Genomic DNA, 24,856 nt, shown 5'->3' with positions numbered 1-24,856 from the left:
CCGAAGTGAATTAACCGAAAAACCTGCACGTCTTTGGAGTGTGCGGGGGAAATCGGCGCACCCGGAGACAACCCACGCAGGTCACGGGGAGAACGTACAAACTCCGTACAGACAGCGCCCGTAGTCAGGATCGAACCTGGGTCTCTGGCGCTGTGAGGCAGTAACTCTACCGCTGCACCACCGTGCCGCCCAAATCATTAATTAAATGCTAAAATTCTCCTGACAAAGAATTGCATTGTGAGGGTGGACCACTGTGGGGAAACTGGTCCACAGCTGTCTCCTCAGCAGGTCATTCTGCCCCTGAAACTCATCCTCATTTCCTTCACGATACAACCGCGACTGTTTCCCCCTCTGCGCCTGTCAGATACAACAGCATCTGGCTCTGGGAAGCGATGAATAACCTCGACTGCTGGGATCTGGGGCATGGAGTTGTGCTTCTCTGGCACATTAGCTACTGTAACTTCCAGCGGAAAAGGCAATCTCCTTTAGAGTGACACACGGAGGCGCAGCGGTAGAGTTGCTGCTTTACAGCGCCAGAGATACGGGTTGAATCCTGACCGCGGGTGCTGTCTGTACAGAGTGTGGATGTTCATCCCGTGGCCTGCGTGGGTTTTCTCCAGGTGCACCGGCCTCCTCCCACACTCCAAACACGTACAGGTTAATTGGTTTCGGTACAGACAATAGACAATAGGTGCAGGAGGAGGCCATTCGGCCCTTCCAGCCAGCACCGCCATTCAATGTGATCATGGCTGATCATCCCCAATCAGTACCCCGTTCCTGCCTTCTCCCCATATCCCCTGACTGCTATTTTTAAGAGCTCTATCCAGCTCTCTCTTGAAAGCATCCAGAGAACTGGCCTCCACCGCCCTCTGAGGCAGAGAATTCCACAGATTCCCCACTCTCTGTGAGAAAAAGTGTTTCCTCGTCTCCGTTCTAAATGGCTTACCCCTTATTCTTAAACTGTAGCCACTGGTTCTGGACTCCCCCAACATCGGGAACATGTTTCCTGCCTCTAGCGTGTCCAAGCCCTTAACAATCTTATATGTTTCAATGAGATCCCCTCTCATCCTTCTAAACTCCAGAGTGTACAAGCCCAGCCGCTCCATTCTCTCAGCACATAACAGTCCCGCCATCCCGGGAATTAACCTTGTAAACCTACGCTGCACTCCCTCAATAGCAAATTGTAAATCGGCTTCGGTACAGATTGTTAATGGCCCCTAGTGTGTAGGATAGTGCTAGTGTACGGGTGATCGATGGTCGGCACAGACTTGGTGGGCCGAAGGGCCTGTTTCCGTGCTGTATCTCCAAACTAAACTGAACTAAATGGGACTGTAAATGTGTGAGATATGTTTAGTTAGTCTCAGATAGAGCCAGTGCCAGAGTGACACAAAACACAGCCTTGGTTCTGCACTCTGTTCCAAATTGCCCATAGCTAAAATCATCGACAGCATGCTGGAATAATTTCCACATGCCTGGGTAACTCCAACAAGACTCGGGGAGCTTTCTCATTATCAGGAGATGGTAGATGCAAGGAACCGCAGGGGTGGTGTACAACAGAAGACACAAAGCCACCCAAAATGTCAATACCTACCCATGTTCTCTATCGATGCTGCCTGACCCGCTGAGTTAAGGGCCTGTCCCACTTACGTGCCCTTGGCATGCAAATCACTCGACCTCGTGGTCATGTTGAGCCGCCACGGTCCCGCGAAGGTCGGGCGCGATTTCATGCGTACGCACAGCCGTCTGGAGCACGTGACGCCATTTGAAGATGGACACAAAGCTGAAGTAACTCAGCGGGACCGGCAGCATCTCTGGAGAGAAGCAATGGGTGACATTTCGTGTCGAGACTCTTCTTCAGTCTGAAAAGATGGGTCTTGACCTGAACCAACACCCATTGCTTCTCTCCAGAGATGCTGCCAGTCCCGCTGAGTTACTCCGGCATTTTGTGTCTATCTTCAATTATCTTGGCCCCGCTCTGGGAGTAGAAGTGGGGGCGGATCCGGACCGCAACGGCCGTGAGCCCCAGGCCGAGTTCGGCGATCGTTTGCTGCTTCTGCTGCTGTTGGAGGTGAGACGTTGCGTCGTGCCAGGGTCTTGGGCCTGTCCCACTTTGGCCGTCAGTTCCGAGACAGGCCGTTGGCGCGCGAAGATTTCGTTCGCTGCAAAAATTTCGGAGCGCGCCAACGGCCAAAGATGTCGCGCACAACTACACGCTCCTCCGCGCTCCTAAGTGGCACCGGCCCCACGCGGCCACACGATGCCCGTGCTCCTCAACGCGACCACGAGGTCGCGTAATTTGCGTGCCAAGGACACGTAAGTGGGACAGGCCCTTTACTCCAGCACTCGATGTCTACCTTGCACAAAACCTGGACTCCTACAAAGTCCCACTCCCACACTAGCTTTTTACATCAAGGCTTGATAACCAGCAGAAGGAGAAACTACCGACTCAACCAAGAAACACCAGAGTAAATCTTCAGTAATCGGGCCGGAACAGCGTTGTGTGCATGTATCCAGGCCAAGTACAGCAATCTTCATTACTCAAGTGTGCGGAGCGAGGGTTTATGTGACTGAGCGTAATGTGGTGGTGATCATTAGCGGCCCCAGCTTATCAATCTGAGCCAATAGTTGGGAGTGAGGCAATTACCGAGAGTGATTCTGTTGCTGCTGCGTGAGTGAAGTATAACGGTGGCCAGCCACGTAATCACAGTGTGACAAACACACAATGCTGGTCACATTGCTATAAATGTCCCAGTATGTATGTGCCGTGCTGTTTTTGCTCAGGCCCAGGCTATTCACAGCTCCCCAGACCGCACCATTAAATTGCCATCAACATCACTGCAAACCCAATTCAGAGCAGGACATGTTCTGTGTGAGCCCAGAAGCCTTTGGTAATACACCGAAATTAAACACATTCATTACATTCCCAATTCTTTTGTGTGTGAGGAGAATAGAGGGGCTTTCAGCCTCTGTGTGACGGAGAAAATGAACACCACTGGAACTCCAGCATTTCGTGTCTATCTTCGGTGTAAACCAGCATCTGCGGTTCCTTGTGAAATCTCCTCAAGGTGTGCCTGCTTTGAAGATGATCTCCTCCTCTCTCTGACGAGGGTTCTGCAGCTCTCTCTCTCGCTGCTCCCCCTCTCCGACTCCTCCTGCTCGCACAACCACGTTATAACCCAGACTCGCGACCACAGTCACGTGCGTTTCTGTGCGAGTTTTCACACCTCGCCCTTCCATATCTCTCGTCTCCCTCACCCCGGACTCTCAGTCTGAAGGAGGCTCTCGACCCGAAACATCGCCCCGTTCCTTCTCTCCAACGTGGAACATCAAACAGTACAGAATACAGACACAAAAAGCTGGACTAACTCAGCAGGTCGGGCAGCAGGTGATGTTTCGGGTCGAGACACTTCTTCAGACTGGAAACTGTACAGCACAGGAACTGGTCCTTCAGCCCACAATGTCCGTGCTGGACATGATGCAAGTTAACCTGATCCCATCTGCCTGTACATGATACATATCACTGCACCCCCTGCACATCCATGTGCCTATCTATAAGCCTCTTCAACGCCACTATCATATCTGCCTCCACCACCATCCCCTGGTAACAAGTTCCAGGCACCCACCACCCTCTGTGTAAAGAAGTTGACTCACACATCTCCATTTAACATTCCCCCCTCTCACCATAAAACTACGCCCTCTAGTGTTGGACACTCCCACCCTGGGATAAAGGTTCTGACTGTCGTCCCTATCTATACCTCTCATAATGTTATATACAATTCTGTCACACAATGTTATATACATTTCTGTTCTGAATTCTTCAAGAGCTTCTGAGGACGGCACGGTGGCGCAGCGGTAGAGTTGCTGCCTCACAGTGCCGGTTTTAATCCTGACTACAGGTGCTGTCTGTACGGAGTTTGCACGTTCTCCTCTCTCTCTCTCTCTCTCCCCGTGACCACGTGGGTTTTCTCCGGGCGCTCCGGTTTCCTCCCACATTCCAAAGACATACAGGTTTGTAGGTTAATTGGCTTGGTAAAATTGTAAATTGTCCCTAGTATGTGTGTGTGTGTGTGTGTGTGTGTGTGTGTGTGTGTGTGTGTGTGTGTGTGTGTGTGTGTGTGTGTGTGTGTGTGTGTGTGTGTGTGTGTGTGTGTGTGTGTGTGTGTGTGTGTGTGTGTGTGAAGGATAGTGTTAGTATGCGGGGTGATCGCTGGTCAGTGCGGACTCAGTGGGCTGAAGGGCCTGTATTTGTGCTGCATCTCTAATGAGAAGCAAATGAAACTAAACACTAATCTACACTAAACTGCACTAAAATACACTAAATTAAAATAAATTAAGCTCCAAAACGAAAGAGCGTTTGGCTTCTTACTTTTTATGGGGATGATGAGTTGCGGGATGACCGGGAGGATCTTCGGCCCCCCGTGCTCCAGCATGTCATGCACACCTTGTCTGGCAAAGAACTCGTACGGGTGTAGGGTCTCACAAAGGCCGTCAAAGAACAGGGGCAGGTAGTGGTGGTAGTCCAACTGTTCAATCTCAACCTGCAAAAGAGAGGTTAGCAATGAATGAATGAATGATTGAGTGATTGAATGATTGAATGCACGCATGAATGAATGAATGAATGAATGAATGATGGAATGAATGAATGATGAATGGATGAGTGAATGAATGAATGATGAGTGAATGAATGATTGAATGCATGTATGAATGAATGAATGGATGTATGAATGAATGAATGTATGAATGAGTGAATGATTGAATGATGAGTGAATGAATGAATGGATGAATGTATGAGTGAATGAATGAATTAATGAGTGAATGATTGAATGGATGAATGCATGAGTGAATGAATGCATGAGTGAATGAATGCATGGATGCATGAATGAATTAATGAATGAATGAATGCTTTATAAATACTTTATTGTCACACGTGACAAGACACAGTGACATTCTAGGTGTTGCTTACCCAAGGTATACAAACAGCTGCCAACTAAAGGGCATCAACAAAGTTACAAAGCATGTAGGTAGGAACTGCAGATGCTGGTTTAAAACCGAAGGTAGACACAAAATGCTGGAGTAACTCAGTGGGACAGGCAGCATCTATGGAGAGAAGGAATGGGTGTTGTTTCGGATCAAGACCCTCGTATCCCACGCCAGCTCCTCCAATTCTGGCCTCCCTCCACTGGCTCCCGGTGCACTTTCGGGTTCATTTTAAGATACTGTTATTTGTTTTTAAATCTCTGAATGGGCTCGCCCCACCTTACCTCTCTGAGCTGCTCCACCCATATGCTCCTGCCCGGTCCCTCAGGTCAGCTGGTCAGCTGCTCCTGGAGGTACCGAGGTCTAGTCGGAGGCTCAGAGGGGATAGAGCCTTCTCTGTTGCTGCTCCGGCACTCTGGAACACCCTGCCGTTGCACATCAGACAGGCCCCCTCACTGTCCATCTTCAAATCCAGTGTTAAAACACATTTGTACTCCCTGGCTTTTGACCATGCCTGAGGCTTTGCTTCTGTTTTTGGTGTTTTTGATGTTTCTTTATTTTACATGTCTTTTCCTACTATTTCTTTTGATTGTTATTTTTGGTGTGTATTAACTTTTTTGTCAATGATTAGTGATGTACAGCACTTTGTTGCAGCTATGTTTGTTTTTAAAGTGCTCTATAAATAAAATTATTATTATTATTATTATTATTATTATTATTAGTTCTCCCCCCCACCACTCCCCCTCATGGCGATCTGCCCATTGCCAGGTCTTTTGATCTTCCCCCCACCTCACTCCTTCAGAGTCAGTTCTATATTAATCCAGCCAGTATAGAAACATAGAAAAATAGGTGCAGGAGTAGGCCATTCGGCCCTTCGAGCCAGCACCGCCATTCAATGTGATCGTGGTTGATCATCCAAAATCAATATCCCGTTCCTGCTTTTTCCCAATATCCCTTGATTCCTTTAGGCATAAGAGATAAATCTAACTCTCTCTTGAAAACATACAGTGAATCAGCCTCCACTGCCCTCTGGGGCAGAGAATTACACAGATTCACAATTCTCTGAGAGAAGAGGTTTTTACCTCATCTCAGTCCTGAATGGCCCACCCCTTATTCTTAAACTGTGACCCCTGCTTCTGGACTCCCCCAACATCGGGAACATTTTTCCTGCATCTAGCCTGTCCGATCCTTTAAGAATTTATATGTTTCTATAAGATACCCTCTCATCCTTCTAAATGTTAGTGAATACAAGCCCAGTCAACCCATTCTTTCATCATATGTTAGTCCCGCCATCCCAGCAATTAACCTGGTGAACCAACGCTGCACTCCCTCAATAGCAGTAATGTCCTTTCTCAAACTAGGAGACCAAAACTGCACACAATACTCCAGGTGGGGCCTCAGCTGGGCGCTATAATGGGCAGCACAGTGGCCCGAGGGGTAGAGCTGCTGCCACACAGCACCAGAGACCCAGGTTCGATCCCGATTACGGGCGCTGTCTGTACGGAGTTTGCACGTTCTCCCCATGACCTGTGTGGGTTTTCTCCGGGAGCTCCGGTTTCATCCCTCACTCCAAAGACGTGCAGGTTTGTAGGTTAACTGGCTTGGTAAAGTTGTAAATTGGCCCGTGTGTGTGCGTGGGATAGTGTTAGTGTGTAGGGGTCGCTGGTCGGCGCGGACTCGGTGGGCCGAAGGGCCTGTTTCCACGCTGTATCTCCGAACTAAACTAAACTAAACTAAACTAAACTCTCGAGGCAGTTGCGAGCGCAAGGTATTTGTTCTCCATGGCACATCAAATTACAAGTGACTTTGTTAGAGATGACTAAAGTGCCTGTCCCACTGTACGTGGTAATTCAAGAGTTCTCCCGAGTTTCCCCTGATTCGAACTCGGAGAATTACGTAGGTACTCGGGGCTCTCGTGGACATTTTTCAACATGTTGAAAAATCTTCACGAGTCTTCCCGTACATACCGCGTTTCCCGAGTACCTGCCGTTAGCGCTAGGAGCCGCTAAGAGACGTCCCGAGCTCCGACGTACCCGCTACGTACATTCTACGTGCTTACCACGAGTTTGATTTTTTATTAAACTCGGGAGAGCTCTTGGGTAAACTCGTATAGTGGGACAGGGCTTTTACATTATAAATGTGAAGGTCTTTTAGTATTCTAATTCTATGAACATTATTACGACAGCAATGACAATGGTAGCTTCAGATCACACTCATCAGCAATATTGGCGGCGGAAGTGGCAGCGCGGCTCTGGCTGCAGCGGCTCATCGGCAGTCCTGTTTGTTTTGTGTTTTTTGTGTTGTTTATTTTGTTTGGTTAGTCTAGTTTTTGTTTTTTTAGTGGTGTTTTGTGTGGGGGGGGGGGGGGGGGTGGAACGGGGTGTGCAGTCTCTCCCTGCGGGGGAATGCGACTTTTCTGTCGTATTCCCCTTCTCTGCCTCCGTCGGCGCTGAGGCCTAAATGGAGCTGGTGACCTCGAGGCTCCGGAGGCAGAGACCGTCAGGACTCGCCCTGAGTTCGCTCCCGTGAGGGCGGTCCGGCACAGGAGAGGAGCGGCCAGCCCGAGATGGAACGAGGCTCCCGTCAGAGCGGCCGAGCTCGGGGAGGTGCGGCGCTCGCAGCCTGAGGGAGGTTCGGCGCCCAAGTCGGGGCGGCCCGGCCCGAGGCTGAAGTCGACAGATACTCACGTGAGGGTGGCTGGGACGGTGTTCTGGCGGCGGTGGCCTGAGTCCGGGGTTCGGCCGCGGGCCAGCGGCTGCGTCTGCAGGTCTGGGTGGGCGGCAGCTACGACCACCCCGGGCCGCGGTGTTGAGCCGCGGGACTGTTATAACATCGCCCAGGGGGGGTATCGCCTCAGCGTAGAGGGAGAAGAGGAGGGAAGAGACTGCAGACCTAAGACTTTTGCCTCCATCACAGTGAGGAGATGTTGGTGGCCTCACTGTGGTGGATGTTAATATGTGTTTATTGTTGTTTTTTATTGTATGTATGACTGCTTAAATTTTGTTCAGACTTCGGTCTGAATGACAAATAAAAGGCTATTCTATTCTATTCTATTCTATTCTATTCTATTCTTTTCTATTCTAATATTGACAAATATTTTGTAAAAATTAGATTTTTTTATTTCATATCAGGCACATTTTCACAGCGACCCATTTGTTAAACACTCCTCTGTGTGCACAATAGGATTCTAAGGATATCAAATAGCGCCAAGCGCTATCTTTCAGGAATATATAATTTCATATAATATCTTCCTTCTTATGGCAACCCATTGTCCTGACCAGCAAATTGTGGTGAAATTCAAAAGGCAATTTTACAGAAATACTCGCTGCTGATAATACAAATGTGTTCAAGCAGGGGGTAGTTTGATAATGACATGCAAGGAAACTCAAAGATAAGGATTTCATTTTACAATTACCGCACAAGATCGTGTACACTCCATTTCTTAGTCTCCGTTTTGAGTCCAAGGTTAGCAGCGGTGTGTATAATACAGGCCTTTATGAATGCCCTAGAAATCTGCCCGCTGATCACCATGACACCACATTGCAACAAATCATGACATCAATAGACAATAGACAATAGGTGCAGGAGTAGGCCATTCGGCCCTTCGAGCCAGCACCGCCATTCAATGTGATCATGGCTGATCATCCCCAATCAGTACCCCGTTCCTGCCTTCTCCCCATATCCCGCTATGTTTAAGAGCCCTATCCAGCTCTCTCATGAAAGCATCCAGAGAACCGGCCTCCACCGCCCTCTGAGGCAGAGAATTCCACAGACTCACCACTCTCTGTGAGAAAAAGTGTTTCCTCGTCTCCGTTCTAAATGGCTTACTCCTTATTCTTAAACTGTGGCCCCTCTGTGGTCTTCCATCACTGTGGACTTCTCCCCTTTGTTTATCACTGCAGTCTTAGTCTTTAGAAAATAACATCATACTGTAAAAGGTCTGTCCTACTATTCATCTCTGGAACTCTCTGCCACAGAGGGTAGTTGAGGCCAGTTCATTGGCTATATTTAAGAGGGAGTTAGATGTGGCCCTTGTGGCTAAGGGATCAGGGGGTATGGAGAGAAGGCAGGTACAGGATACCGAGTTGGATGATCAGCCATGATCATATTGAATGGCGGTGCAGGCTCGAAGGGCCGAATGGCCTACTCCTGCACCTAGTTTCTATGTTTCTATGTTTCATGACCTCTGCCGAGTTTGCCCTTGACTCATACTCGCAGCATGGTCGTCACGAGGTCGTAGGAGGTCGTAGGTAGGTCCTAGGAGGTCGTATGTAGGTCATAGGCAGGTCCTAGTAGGTCGTAGGTAGGTCGTAGGTAGGTCATAGGCAGGTCGTGATGCTAGTTGTAGGCACTCGTGGCATCAAGTAGGTCGGGGCGTTTTTCTAGCATGATGAAAAATGTCCACGAGTAAAAAAGGTGGTGAATTATGTCGTGAAAGTGGGACAGGCCCTTTAAGGTCTGTCACTCCCCCACAACCCCATCCTCCTGCCTTCTCCCCATAACCCCCTGACACCCGTAATAATCAAGAACCTGTCAATCTCCGCTTTAAAAATATCACACCTTACCCTTCCATCTCTAATCTCCCTCTCCCTGAAGAAGTGTCTCGACCCTACACATCACCCATTCCTTCTCTCCAAACATCCAGACAGCTGGGCCTTTATCTTTCAGGGCAGAGTTCTCAAGGATTTGCGGAAAGACCGTTAAATTGTGAAATGAAGAAATACATTTTGTATTCACATTTTATAATGAGATGTAGATTCTGCAAACTGACTCTCTATACTCATCATTGCGATAGCTACTTCACTAGTGCCTTTTGTAATCATCACGTCTACAGGCTTGTTGTAGTCATTTACTCTAACACGAGATTTTAATGATAACACATATGGTTTCCATGTGTATGTCTTTGCACTTCTGACCTGCAGCTGACTAAATCTGCTCCCTTTAAATCATTCAGTTTAGTTTAGTTTAGTCAATAGACAATAGACAATAGGTGCAGGAGTAGGCCATTCGACCCCTTCTCCCCACAATCATACCCCTTCTCCCCATATCCCCTGACTCCGCTATTTAGCCCTATAGAAACATAGAAACATAGAAATTAGGTGCTGGAGTAGGCCATTCGGCCCTTCGAGCCTGCACCGCCATTCAATATGATCATGGTTGATCATCCAACTCAGTATCCCGTACCTGCCTTCTCTCCATACCCCCTGATCCCCTTAGCCACAAGGGCCACATCTAACTCCCTCTTAAATATAGCCAATGAACTGTGGCCTCAACTACCTTTGCGGCAGAGAGTTCCAGAGATTCTAGCTCTCTCTTGCTAAACAAGGATAGACACAAAATGCTGGAGTAACTCAGCGGGACTGGCAGCATCTTTGGAGAGAAGGAGTGGGTGACGTTTCAGGTCGAGACCCTTCTTTAGACATCTTTCTTTAACAAGGATGACGGGCACTTGAGAGAGATTTTCAACATCACAAGCAAAGTATAACTATTCACGCCAGCATCCTTTTCACTATATTTACAACTCATCAAAGTCTGCAGCATCTGAACTGATCCCACCTCTTCACAAGGGAGGCCAGGAGACAAAACTGAAATCAAACGCAAAAGAAAAAAATCAATGCTGGGTTACAAATAGGAGGGATAATGAGGGGGGATTTCAGTGAGAGGAGAAGATCAAAGCAACAGCTCCGGCATCTCCAACCTATCTTGAATGCGTTACCATTCCTATCGCAAGTTAAATCTATCAGAGTTTTGCAGGGAACATATTTTATGATGGAATCATTCTGTTATTGATCCAAACTCATTGCAAACCTGGTGGTATAAACCTGACCCATTCCTTTTAGTGGCAAGAGATGGGAGAGCATCGGTGGTGGTAATTCAGGACGGCATGGTGGTGCAGCGGTAGAGTTGCTGCCTGCCAGTGCTTTCAGCACCAGAGATGCAGATTTGATCCCGACTACGGGCGCTGTCTGTACGGAGTTTGCACGTTCTCCCCGTGACCTGCGTGGGTTTTATCCGAGATCTTCGGTTTCCTCCCACACTCCAAAGACGTGCAGGTTTGTAGGTTAATTGTCTTGGTGTATGTGTAAATTATCCCTAGTGTGTGTGGGGTAGTGTTAATGCACGGGGACCGCTGGTCTGCACGGACTCGGTGGGCCGAAGGGCCTGTTTCCGCATTGTCATCTCTAAACTAAACTAAAGTAAACATAGAAACATAGAAACATAGAAATTAGGTGCAGGAGTAGGCCATTCGGCCCTTCGAGCCTGCACCGCCATTCAATATGATCATGGCTGATCACCCAACTCAGTATCCCGTACCTGCCTTCTCTCCATACCCCCTGATCCCCTTAGCCACAAGGGCCACATCTAACTCCCTCTTAAATATAGCCAATGAACTGGCCTCGACTACCCTCTGCGGCAGAGAGTTCCAGAGATTCACCACTCTCTGTGTGTGAAAAAAGTTCTTCTCATCTCGGTTTTAAAGGATTTCCCCCTTATCCTTAAGCTGTGACCCCTTGTCCTGGACTTCCCCAACATCGGGAACAATCTTCCTGCATCTAGCCTGTCCAACCCCTTAATAATTTTGTGAGTTTCTATAAGATCCCCTCTCAATCTCCTAAATTCTAGAGAGTATAAACCAAGTCTATCCAGTCTTTCTTCATAAGGCAGTCCTGACATCCCAGGAATCAGTCTGGTGAACCTTCTCTGCACTCCCTCTATGGCAATAATGTCCTTCCTCAGATTTGGGGACCAAAACTGTATGCAACACTCCAGGTGTGGTCTCACCAAGACCCTGTACAACTGCTGTAGAACCTCCCTGCTCCTATACTCAAATCCTTTTGCTATGAAAGCTAACATACCATTCGCTTTCTTCACTGCCTGCTGCACCTGCATGCCTACTTTCAATGACTGGTGTACCATGACATGAAAGTAGTTGAGCACTGATCTCTGGTTGTGGTAGGAGGATTCAGTTGCCCGATAACAGCCAGGAAGAAACTATCCCTGAGTCTGGAGGTGTGACAGTAATAAACATGAACCTGAGCCTTCATTCCCGTTATTGGAATACAAGAGAATGCATCCAATAATGTGATACAACTACGATTTCAAAATTAGGGTTGCTGCTTTTTGGAATAGTTTTCAAGCCACAGTTTTTTTTTCAGCAAGAACTGGCAAGAACAAAACGTGATCAATGTATTATTAAATGAATCCAGTTTCTCCATCTCAGAAATCCCTCTAGTTCTTGTCACCATCGGTTCATTGAGCAACTGTGGGACCTTTTAAATCAGGACTTCCCTCGTTTAATGGTTGGAACAAGTCATTAAAATAGAAAATAGATTATAAATCTTTGCATAGCCTGCAGATCCATGTTATTCAAGTATTGCATACTTTTGAAATGAATTCTAATTGCGACAGCCAAGGAAACAACCTTAAATCTTTCATAACATTAAGTCTGTAACTACACACCAATAATGTGTATTGATTTCATGCTAATTGCCAATGAAAGCAGAAAGCAGCATTTCATGGACCTTAAAAAATCTACAGAAGCAACTAATCCCTTTCTGTGGATAGACACACAGTGCTGGAGTAACTCAGCGGGCCAGGCAGCATCTCTGGAGAGAAGGAATGGGTGACGTTTCTAGTCGAGACCCTTCTTCAGACTGGGAGCCGGGGGAGGGGGAAACGAGAGATATAGACGATGATTTAGAGAGATATTGAACAAATGAATGAAAGGTGCAAAAAAGTAACAATGATAAAGGAAACAGGTCATTGTTCTCTGTTTGCTGGGTGAGAACGAGAAGCTGGTGCTACTTGGGTGGGGGAGGGATGGAGAGAGAGGGAGGGAATGCCGGGGTTACTTGAAGTTGGATAAATCAATATTCAATGTCACCCATTCCTTGTCTCCAGAGTGGCCACGGTGGCGCAGCGGTAGAGTTGCTGCCTTACAGCGAATGCAGCGCCGGAGACCCGGGTTCGATCCCGACTACGGGTGCTGCCTGTACGGAGTTTGCACGTTCTCCCCGTGACCTGCGTGGGTTTTCTCCGAGATCTTCGGTTTCCTCCCACACTCCAAAGATGTACAGGTTTGTAGGTTCATTGGCTTGATATAAAGGTAAATTATCCCGTGTGTGTGTGTGTGTGTGTGTGTGTGTGTGTGTGTGTGTGTGTGTGTGTGTGTGTGTGTGTGTGTGTGTGTGTGTGTGTGTGTGTGTGTGTGTGTGTGTGTGTGTGTGTGTGTGTGTGTGTGTGTGTGTGTGTGTGTGTGTGTGTGTGTGTGTGTGTGTGTGTGTGTGTGTGTGTGTGTGTGTGTGTGTGTGTGTGTGTGTGTGTGTGTGTGTGTGTGTGTGTGTGTGTGTGTGTGTGTGTGTGTCTGTGTGTGTGCGTGTGTGTGTGTGTGTCCTGTGTGTGTGTGTGTGTGTTTGGGGTTTTGTGCGTGTGGGTGTGTGTGTGTGTGTGTGTGTGTGTGTGTGTGTGTGTGTGTGTGTGTGTGTGTGTGTGTGTGTGTGTGTGTGTGTGTGTGTGTGTGTGTGTGTGTGTGTGTGTGTGTGTGTGTGTGTGTGTGTGTGTGTGTGTGTGTGTGTGTGTGTGTGTCAGTGCGTGTGTGTGTGTGTGTGTGTGTGTGTGTGCGTGTGTGTGTGTGTGTGTGTGTGTGTGTGTGTGTGTGTGTGTGTGTGTGTGTGTGTGTGTGTGTGTGTGTGTGTGTGTGTGTGTGTGTGTGTGTGTGTGTGTGTGTGTGTGTGTGTGTGTGTGTGTGTGTGTGTGTGTGTGTGTGTGTGTGTGTGTGTGTGTGTGTGTGTGTGTGTGTGTAGGATAGTGTTCGTGTGCGGGGATCGATGGTCGGTAGGCACTCGATGGGCCGAAGGGCCTGTTTACGCGCTGTATCTCCAAACTAAACTAGACTGAATTGAAACTTTAAAATGCCTTCTACTTCTCCAAAGGACTAGTTAAATGAAAGATGCAGGGTGACTTCCACTCCACAAGTGAGTTGGTCTGATGAGTCACATAACACAGGCAGCATTGAATTATGATCAGTGGCACAAATCAGCTTCAAATCAGATCGCATTTGTCTTCATTGAGTGTTTTATTTATGCCAAGATTATTGCTTACAGCCCCGGAGAAAAATGTTGCGGTTAGTATTCCCATTGTAGTGTGCTCCATTACAGCAAGGGTTCAGTCCGAGTGTCATAGGCAGTAACTTTACACAATGCTTTTGATCATTCTGCTCAGACGCATTGATACTAGGGAAGATTCTGAAGAAGGGTCTTGACCCGAAACGTCACGGATTCCTTCTATCGAGTGATGCTGCATGGGCAGCCTTCAACCCAGTGGTATGAATTTTGATTTCTCGAACTTCAAGTAACCCCGGCACTCCCTCGCTCTCCATCCACCCCCCCACCCTAGAGATACAGCACGGAAACAGGCCCTTCGTCTTGCCAAATATTTGCCAACCATTGATCCCAGCACATACAGTATCCACCACACACAGGAGACAACTTACACTTATTCCTGCACGTCTTTGGAATTTGCGAGGATATCGGAGCATTCGGAGAAAACCTACGCAGGTCACGGGGAGAACGTGCAAACTCCGTACAGACAGCACCCGCAGTCAGGATCAAATCCGGGTCTCCGGCGCTGTGAGGCAGCAACTCTACCGCTGCGCCACCCATTAGAGAAGCCAACGTTCATACTGCTGCCCAAGCGAAATATGAGGTGCGGAGATCCTGGCTGTCTCCTCCCCTACTCAGCTCTCCCTCAGCCCTCGCTCCTCCTCTTCATTTTTCCTTTCTTCCCCCCCCCCCACCACGTTGGCCTGAAACGTTAGGCTATCTTGGGTTATCTTCAACTGCTCCGCTTTCCTCCCACACTCCAAAGACGTACAACTGCAGATGCTGGAAAATCGAAGGCAGCAGCGTCTATGGAGCGAAGGAAATAGGCAACGTTTCGGGCCGAAACCCTTCAGGAAGGAAATAGGTAACGTTTCGGGCCGAAACCCTTCCGGGTTTCGGCCCGAAACGTTGCCTATTTCTTTCCCTCCATAGATGCTGCTGCACCCGCTGAGTTTCTCCAGCACTTTTGTCTACCTTCGATTTTCCAGCATCTGCAATTCCTTCTTAAACAAAATATGAGGTTCTTAAACAAAATATGAGGATTTGAGTATAGGAGCAGGGAGGTTCTACTGCAGTTGTACAGGGTCTTGGTGAGACCACACCTGGAGTATTGCGTACAGTTTTGGTCTCCAAATCTGAGGAAGGACATTATTGCCATAGAGGGAGTGCAGAGAAGGTTCACCAGACTGATTCCTGGGATGTCAGGACTGTCTTATGAAGAAAGACTGGATAGACTTGGTTTATACTCTCTAGAATTTAGGAGATTGAGAGGGGATCTTATAGAAACTTACAAAATTCTTAAGGGGTTGGACAGGCTAGATGCAGGAAGATTGTTCCCGATGTTGGGGAAGTCCAGGACAAGGGGTCACAGCTTAAGGATAAGGGGGAAATCTTTTAAAACTGAGATGAGAAGAACTTTTCTCACACAGAGAGTGGTGAATCTCTGGAACTCTCTGCCACAGAGGGTAGGCGAGGCCAGTTCATTGGCTATATTTAAGAGGGAGTTAGATGTGCCCCTTGTGGCTAAGGGGATCAGAGGGTATGGAGAGAAGGCAGGTACGGGATACTGAGTTGGATGATCAGCCATGATCATATTGAATGGCGGTGCAGGCTCGAAGGGCCGAATGGCCTACTCCTGCACCTAATTTCTATGTTTCTATGTTCCTCCAATTTGCGCTGGGCCTCACCCTGACAGTGGAGGAGGCCCAGGACAGAGAGGTCATTTTTTTAATTTGTTCAACCACAAATGGTCTATCTTGAGTTAGCTAGGCCCCAGGCTTTGCCACTCTCTCCCGAAACCTTTTCATCTCTTTACCTTTCCTGTGCTGTGGGTTTTTAAATAAAACAGGCTGCAATGAATCATACTCTCAATATACAACGGTATAAATATCTCATGAGATATTCACTGGAAGTCTTCCTGGGTTAAAACTCGATACTGCCACGGTGAAATCCCTGACTCTTCCATGTGTTGCAAGTCATAGAGTGATACAGCGTGGAAGCAGGCCCTTTGGCTGAACTTTCCCACACCGCCCAACATGTCCCAGCTACACTATGTCCCACATACCCGCGCTTGGTCCATATCCCTCCAAACCTGTCCTATCCAGATTTCTTCTTTCTATGGGAACCAGTGAGATGAGGAATAGGATTTCAGTGACACTGACTTATTGTGCCGTGCGGAAGAAGTCCGCGTGTGGACTTGGGGCAGCACGGTGGCGCAGCGGAAGAGTCGCTGCCTCACAGCGCCAGAGACCCGGGTTCGATCCTGACCACGGGTGCTTGTCTGTACGGAGTTTGTGTGTTTTCTCCCCGTGACCTGCGTGGGTTTTCTCCAAGATCTTCCGTTTCCTCCCACATTCCAAAGACGTGCAGGTTTGTAGGTTAATTGGCTTTGGTATAAATGTAAAATTGGCCCCAGTGTGTGTAGGATAGTGTTAGCGTGCGGGGATCGCTGGTCGGCACGGACGCGGTGGACCGAAGGGCCTGTTTCCTCGCCGTGTCCCTAAACTAAACTCATCCTTAAAAAAACCTGGATGCAACATAATTTCCTCAAACTCAACAGCGATAAGACAGAATTCCTCCTCATAGGCTCCAAAGCCACACTCAGCAAAATCAATAACCCCACTCTCAGCATCGACGGCACCACTGTCTCCCCATCTCCCCAGGCCCGCAACCTTGGCGTGATCTTTGATTCCACCCTCTCCCTTGAGCCTCACATCCGCCATGTCATTAAAACCTCCTTCTTTCATCTCCGCAACATCGCCAAACTCAGACCCTCTCTCACACCTCCCGCTGCTGAAAGACTCATCCATGCCTTCATCTCCTCCCGACTGGACTACTGCAACTCACTTCTCCTTGGCATCAGCTCCACCTACATCAACCGACTCCAACTGGTCCAGAACGCAGCCGCCCGACTCATCACCCACACCAAATCCTGGCATCACATCACTCCAGTCCTCAAACAACTTCACTGGCTTCCCATCTCCCACCGGATCAACTACAAAATCCTGGTCCTCACCTACAAAGCCCTCCACCACCTGGCCCCCCACATATCTCACTGACCTCCTCTCCCCCTACCAACCCTCACGGTCCCTCAGATCCACATCAGCCGGTCTCCTCTCCATCCACAAATCCAACCTCCGCAGTTTTGGGGACAGAGCCTTCTCCAGGGCAGCTCCCAGGCTCTGGAACTCCCTCCCCCAACTGATCCGCAATTCCGTATCCCTCACCATCTTCCAGTCCCGCCTCAAGACCCATCTCTTCACCTCTGCCTATCCTTAGCCCCACGTCCCCCTCCCTTTTCATCTGTGCATTAATTGCCTCATACTGTGTTTTGTATTGAATTCTGTCTTTACTTTGTGTACTAGTCATGTCTCTACTATTTATTTCATTCCCCTTACATGTTTTTCCTCTACCTGCTAAATTTTTGTAAGGTGTCCTTGAGACTCTTGAAAGGCGCCCATAAATAAAATGTATTATTATTAATATTATTATTAAACTTTGCTGTAAACATCCTACAAAAATAGCCCGCTCCATCTTCTTGTCACGTGCCTGAAGAAAGCACAAGGGTGACGTTACAGATTACTGACGTTGAGGAGGGAAGACAATGAAGTGTATTGTACTATCACTGACCCACATCTCCCATGTGATCCATAATCACGTATCAGTGCATAGGCTGTCTGAACAATTAGTGTCATGCACACAGCGCACTTGTATCGTCCTGACAGGTCTGTGTAAACTAAAATGCTGCCTCAGTCTTATTAAATTAGCAGGAATACAGAATTAATTGCCCGGGGTCACAAATCAGAACTGGCGCATATTTTATTCTTTTTATTTGTGCTGCGTTTCGCACTTTAGCCTGAGCATCAGAATGCACTCGTCTAATGTGTCATCTGTCCTTCCAACAAAGGAGGCCAGGGACACACACACACACACACACACACACACACACACACACACACACACACACAAACACACACGCACACACACACACACGCGCACACACACACACACACACACACACACACACACACACACACACACACACACACACACACACACACACACACACACACACACACAAACACACACGCGCGCACACACACACACACACACACGCACACACACACACATGCACACACACACACGCACACACGCGCACACACACACACACACACACACACACACACACACATATACACACACGCAGACACGCACACACACACGCACGCACACACACGCACGCACGCGCACACACACACACACACACAGACACAGGCGTGCACACACACGCACACACACACACACACACACACACGCACACACACACGCACACACACACGCGCACACACACACACACATACACACACACACACACACACACGCACACACACGCACACACACACGCGCACACACACACACGCGCACACACACACACACACACACACACACACACGCACACGCAGACACACACACACACACACACACACACACACACACACACACACACACACACACACACACACACACACACACACACACACACACACACACACACACACACACACACGCGCACACACACACACACACGCACACACACGCACACACACACACACACACACACACACACACACACGCACAGACACACACACACACACACACACACACACACGCACACACACACACACACACACGCGCACACGCACACACACACACACACGCACACACATTCACAGACGCGCACACACACACGCACACACACACACACACACACACACACATATGCACATGGCAATCTGAATCTAGGCAGGACATTGCCGTTACACAGTCATTTTCAATTCAATAGCACATGTCGAATGAATTTGACTGAACTTGTTTGACTGAATATCTCAACTACCGACCCACCGATCATCCATTATCATTCAAAGACCCTGCAAATACAACAAGGCGATTATTACTGCTCTGACCTGCTCAGGAAACTGCATTTTCACAGACTCCAACATCTTTTATTTTCCAGTGACAGGGTTTGCTGGTGAGGCCATCAAATGACTGCACGGTGAGACACTTGCCAGATTTGTCACAGGAAGACACAAATCACTTACCCTGCCTGTCGATATCTGTGAGCTTGGCAAGTCCAGTTGCTCGTAAACCAACCCAACAGCTTTGAGTGAGACCAAGAAAGATCTCACTTGAGATTCAGTGAAACTGGAAAGGTTGCCACCTGTTGCTGAGACTTGATTAGCCTTGTGGAGATGGCAGTCTGTGACCTTCAAGACACCCCAACGCCTATACCAAAGATAGACACACAGTGTACAGGGTGACCACTGGTCTGCATGGACTCGGTGGGCCGAAGGACCCATTTCCACGCTGCAAGTCGAAAGTTTAGTTTAGTTTGAAGGTGTAGCGCGGAAACAGGCCCTTCAGCCCACCAGGTCCGTGCCGACCAGCGATCCCCGCACACTGACATTATCCTACACACACAAGGGACAATTTACAAATTATACCAAGCCAAACTAACCTACAAATACTGTGTAAAAAAGAACTGTAGATGCTGGTTTAAATGGAATGTAGACACAAAATGCTGGAGTAACTCAGCGGGACAGGCAGCATCTCTGGAGAGTAGGAATGGGTGACGTTTTGGGTCGAGACCCTTCTTTTTCACACAGAGAGTGGTGAATCTCTGGAACTCTCTGCCACAGAGGGTAGTTGAGGCCACAGTTCATTGGCTATATTTAAGAGGGAGTTAGATGTGGCCCTTGTGGCTAAGGGGATCAGGGGGTATGGAGAGAAGGCAGGTACAGGATACTGAGTTGGATGATCAGCCATTGTCATATTGAATGGCGGTGCAGGCTCGAAGGGCCGAATGGCCTACTCCTGCACCTATTTTCTATGTTTCTATGTTTAGACCAGAAACCTGTACATCTTTGAAGTGTGGGAGGAAACCGGAGCACCCAGAGAAAAATCCACGCAGGTCACGGGTAGAACGTGCAAACTCCACACAGACAGCACCCATAGTCAGGAAAGTACCCGGACCTGTGCCGCTGTTAGGCAGCAACTCTACCGCTGCGCCACCGTGCTGCCTAAAGTCAGAGCTATCTGTACACTGTCGATTGTATTCACGTGTTGTCTTTCCGCTGACTGGTTAGCGCGCAACAAAAAGCTTTTCACTGTACCTCGGTACACGTGACAATAAACTAGACTGAACCAATAAAGGCATTCTTCAACAACAACCCAATCACAGCCTTTACGCAGCTTAATGTAATCACCCCGAGTGCCTGCACCTTGAGAGGAATAATTCTTTCACTTTGTAATCAGTTTGAGTTACTCTTTGCATTAAAAGCTGCCAATATCCAGCAGTACTTTAGCTGATCAGGGGCACTGTGAATGGCTGCAAATATCGGAGACTGACTTGGAGCGTAAAATAAATTAAAGTGAAATGACCACTAATATTTGTCATCTTTCCAAGTCTGTATCGTACAGTTTATTGTCACGTGTACTGAGGTACAGTGAAAAGCTTTTTGTTGCGTGCTAACCAGCCAACGGAAAGACAATACAAGATTACAATCGAGCCGTCCACAGTGTACAGACACATGATAAAGTGAATAACGTTCAGCGCAATGTTTAAGAAGGAACTGCAGATGCTGGAAAAATCGAAGGTGGACAAAAATGCTGTAGAAACTCAGTGGGTGAGGCAGCATCTATGGAGCGAAGGAACAGGTGACGTTTCTCATAAATGTGAGGTTATCCATTTTGGTGGCAAAAACGGGAAAGCAGACTATTATCTAAATGGTGGCCGATTGGGAAAGGGGGAGATGCAGCGAGACCTGGGTGTCATGGTACACCAGTCATTGAAGGTAGGCATGCAGGTGCAGCAGGCAGTAAAGAAAGCGAATGGTATGTTAGCTTTCAGTGCAAAAGGATTTGAGTATAGGAGCAGGGAGGTTCTACTGCAGTTGTACAGGGTCTTGGTGAGACCACACCTGGAGTATTGCGTACAGTTTGGTCTCCAAATCTGAGGAAGGACATTATTGCCATAGAGGGATTGCAGAGACGGTTCACCAGACTGATTCCTGGGATGTCAGGACTGTCTTATGAAGAAAGACTGGATAGACTTGGTTTATACTCTCTAGAATTTAGGAGATTGAGAGGGGATCTTATAGAAACTTACAAAATTCTTAAGGGGGTGGACAGGCTAGATGCAGGAAGATTGTTCCCGATGTTAGGGAAGTCCAGGACAAGGGGTCACAGCTTAAGGATAAGGGGGAAATCCTTTAAAACCGAGATGAGAAGAACTTTTTTTCACACAGAGAGTGGTGAATCTCTGGAACTCTCTGCCACAGAGGGTAGTTGAGGCCAGTTCATTGGCTATATTTAAGAGGGAGTTAGATGTGGCCCTTGTGGCTAAGGGGATCAGGGGGTATGGAGAGAAGGCAGGTACGGGATACTGAGTTGGATGATCAGCCATGATCATATTGAATGGCGGTGCAGGCTCGAAGGGCCGAATGGCCTACTCCTGCACCTAATTTCTATGTTTCTATGTTTCAGGTCAGTACTCTGTTCCTGCTTTCTCTCGATACCCCTTGATTCCTTCCGTTAGCCCTAAGAGCTAAACCTAACTGTCTCTTGAATATATGTGCCCAGCTTTTGAACTCACAACTTCCTCCCACAGTCACAGCGATATGATGTGGTGCCACAGATGACATTAAGCGGCTGCTGAGAGTTGACTTTAACGACAGATTAGGCACAACACACTGGGGAAGAATTATTATTGTCACTAAATGAAGCAATGTCATAAATTTGGTTTTCAAATGATGAATCTCAACTGCAACATCATATATCAAAAAGACACATTTATAATTTTGGGAGAAGTACAAACCAAATAAAATCACCATGAATCCGCCACCAAGTATGTTGACGGCTTTTCCAACCCACGTTATATATCAGAAGTGGAAGGAAGTGAGCATAAAATTCTCGGCATGTTTAAGAAAGAACTGCAGATGCTGGATAAATCAAAAGTAGACAAAAATGCCGGAGAAACTCAGCGGGTGCGGCAGCATCTATGGAGCGAAGGAAATAGGCAACGTTTTTCGGGCCGAAAACCTTCAGGAAGGAAATAGGTAACGTTTCGGGCCGAAACCCGGAAGGGTTTCGGCCCGAAACATTGCCTATTTCCTTCGCTCCATCGATGCTGCTGCACCCGCTGAGTTTCTCCAGCAAGGAATAGGCAACATTTCAGGTAGAGACCCTTCTTCAGACTGATGTCGGGGAAAGAAAGGAAGAGGCGGAGACAGTAGGCTGTGGGAGAACTGGGAAGGGGAGGGGAAGGAGGGAGAAAGCAGGGACTGCCTGAAATTGGAGAAGTCAATGTTCATACCGCTGGGGTGTAAACTACCCAAGCAAAATATGAGGTGCTGCTCCTCCAATTTGCAGTGGGGCTCACTCTGGCCATGGAGGAGGCCCAGGACAGAAAGGCCGGATTGGGAATGGGAGGGGGAGTTGAAGTGCTGAGCCACCGGGAGATCAGGTTGGTTATTGTGAACCGAGCGGAGGTGTTGGGCGAAGCGATCGCCAAGCCTGCGCTTGGTCTCACCGATGTAGAGCAGCTGACACCTAGAACAGCGGATACAATAGATGAGGTCGGAGGAGATGCAGGTGAACCTCTGCCTCACCTGGAAAGACACTCTCTGACTGTCAGTTTAATAATAAAAATCAGTTTCAAATGGATCTCAAGAGCACACAGAGTGCTCGAATAACTCAGCAGGTTCGGCAACATCTCTGGAGAACATGGATAGATCATCTTTTGGGATGGGACCCTTGTTCAGAAGAATGGCTGGTGAATCTGTGGAACTCGAGGATGTGGAGGTCAAGTCATTGGATATTTTTAAGGCAGAGAAAGATACATTGTGTAGCAATGTTACAAAATTTTGAGATTTTAAAAATCAAGTCTGCAATTTATCCCATCAGATAAAGCATAACAATAAGTTTAATTTGACACCAAATTCACTTTCATATCTCAAGTATTAAAAAAGTTATGGCCATTTTCATACTCGGAAATTAGCATCTTGTTCCCTATTGATTTTCAATATTTTTTGACATTACAAAAAAGCTGTGATCTTGGATAGTCCAAAGCCCATTTCTTAAGGAAAGATTAACATTTTTAAATAGCCTAAGTGTCCAAAGATTATTCACAAATAATTCACAATATAACATGATTTTTATATCTAATTTACATTAATTTATAGGCCAAATGGAAGGAATTTAGTGTTCAATTGCTGTAAATAAATGCCCATTTAAATCGGCTTTCTAGTGGGTTCCTGTGAACGCGCTGGTTTAGAACGTTGACATCGCGCTGGATTAGTGCCCTCAAATGCCGAGAAAAATACTGCGGGATATAAAAAGCCCAAAATGAACTACTCGCTATAGATAACTTGATATACAGGGTTATTTATAAGCCCCATTTAATGTAAAAATAAGGTACATACCTTTAATTGTTTGCTTTATAAAACCCTGGGGCTGCGAGAGGTTGCGGAATGAGACAGTAATTTTAAAACTATTATAACTATATTATCAAGGCCTATAAAACTAATAATACCTTTTGCGACCGGGTCTTGCAGCGATTTTTCGTTAATGATTTACTAGGCTGAACATCTGCGATTAGAACAGCCTAGTAAAAATCGCGTTTTAAACCCGCCCCCTCCAAACAGTGCCAAAATCGCCGACATGGCTGAGGGCAGATTCCCAATGACGATTCAGGTAGGTTTTGTAACATACCTACATTGTGCAGGTGAAGACAAACTAAACTGAACTGTGAGGCGTAAGAACAGCACCTGGGTATAGAGGGAGTGGATGAACATGGACAGTGTGTAGGCACATGAGACACATTAGGCTTGGCGTCATGTCCGGCATGGATATTGCTGTGCTGTACTTATCCATGGCCTACGGGACAAGTTTATGGTGACATTGACTCCTAAAAATGTTAAGTAGTCGAAGAAGACCCTTACGCTGGGGAAGATACTAGTGCTAGTGTACGGGGCGATCGCTGATCGGCTCGAACCCCGTGGGCTGAAGGGCCTGTTTCCATGCTGTATCCCCAAAAATAACAACTCAAAATAACAATAGACATTAGACAATAGACAATAGGTGCAGGAGGAGGCCATTCGGCCCTTCAAGCCAGCACCGCCATTCAATGTGATCATGGCTGATCATCCCCAATCAGTACTGCGCTCCTGCCTTCTCCCCTGACTCCGCAATCTTTAAAGAGCCCTATCTAGCCCTCTCTTGAAAACATCCAGAGAACCTGCCTCCACCACCCTCTGAGGCAGAGAATTCCACAGCTGCTGGATATTTAAATCAGGCCCTCTGAAGAATGGTCTCGACCCGAAACGTCACCCATTCCTTCATTCCAGACACGCTGCCTGTCCCGCTGAGTTACACCAGCTTTTTGTGTCTGCCTTTGGCGTAAACCTGCATCTGCAGTTCCTTCGTAACCAGGTCGGTCTACTTTGAAGGCCACTGCCACATCAGTATGTTTTTCCAAAACATGAATATATTTGAAACGGAAGGCACCTCAGGAACTGATAACTATTTCAAATATTAGTTCCAAAAAAGAAAGCAAGAATATGGTTTATAATTCATGTGAGGGCCAGTGTTGCAGATTGTGTTGAAGTCTCAGAGCCACCCGAGATGGTCAAAGATTAAAAACGCATGTTTGTCACTGAGAACAACTTCAAGCAGCAAACTATACATCAAATGAGCAAGGTTCTTCAAAAATAGATACCCAC

General features: G+C 47.6%; 1 protein-coding gene across 1 annotated transcript in view; it reads right to left on the bottom strand.

The window, feature by feature from the left end:
• pacrg (PARK2 co-regulated) overlaps positions 1-24,856 on the bottom strand; it is a 160,718-nt gene that overhangs the window by 66,804 nt on the left and 69,058 nt on the right. The window contains exon 3 of the mRNA XM_055656604.1: positions 4,367-4,538. Within this exon, the coding sequence (XP_055512579.1) occupies positions 4,367-4,538 (172 nt within the window). The remainder of the gene's footprint in view (positions 1-4,366; positions 4,539-24,856) is intronic.

Source organism: Leucoraja erinacea, chromosome 26 (assembly GCF_028641065.1).
Source record: "Leucoraja erinacea ecotype New England chromosome 26, Leri_hhj_1, whole genome shotgun sequence".
In the NCBI taxonomy this organism is placed as follows: domain Eukaryota; kingdom Metazoa; phylum Chordata; class Chondrichthyes; order Rajiformes; family Rajidae; genus Leucoraja; species Leucoraja erinaceus.
This window is presented reverse-complemented; position numbering and strand designations above follow the sequence as displayed.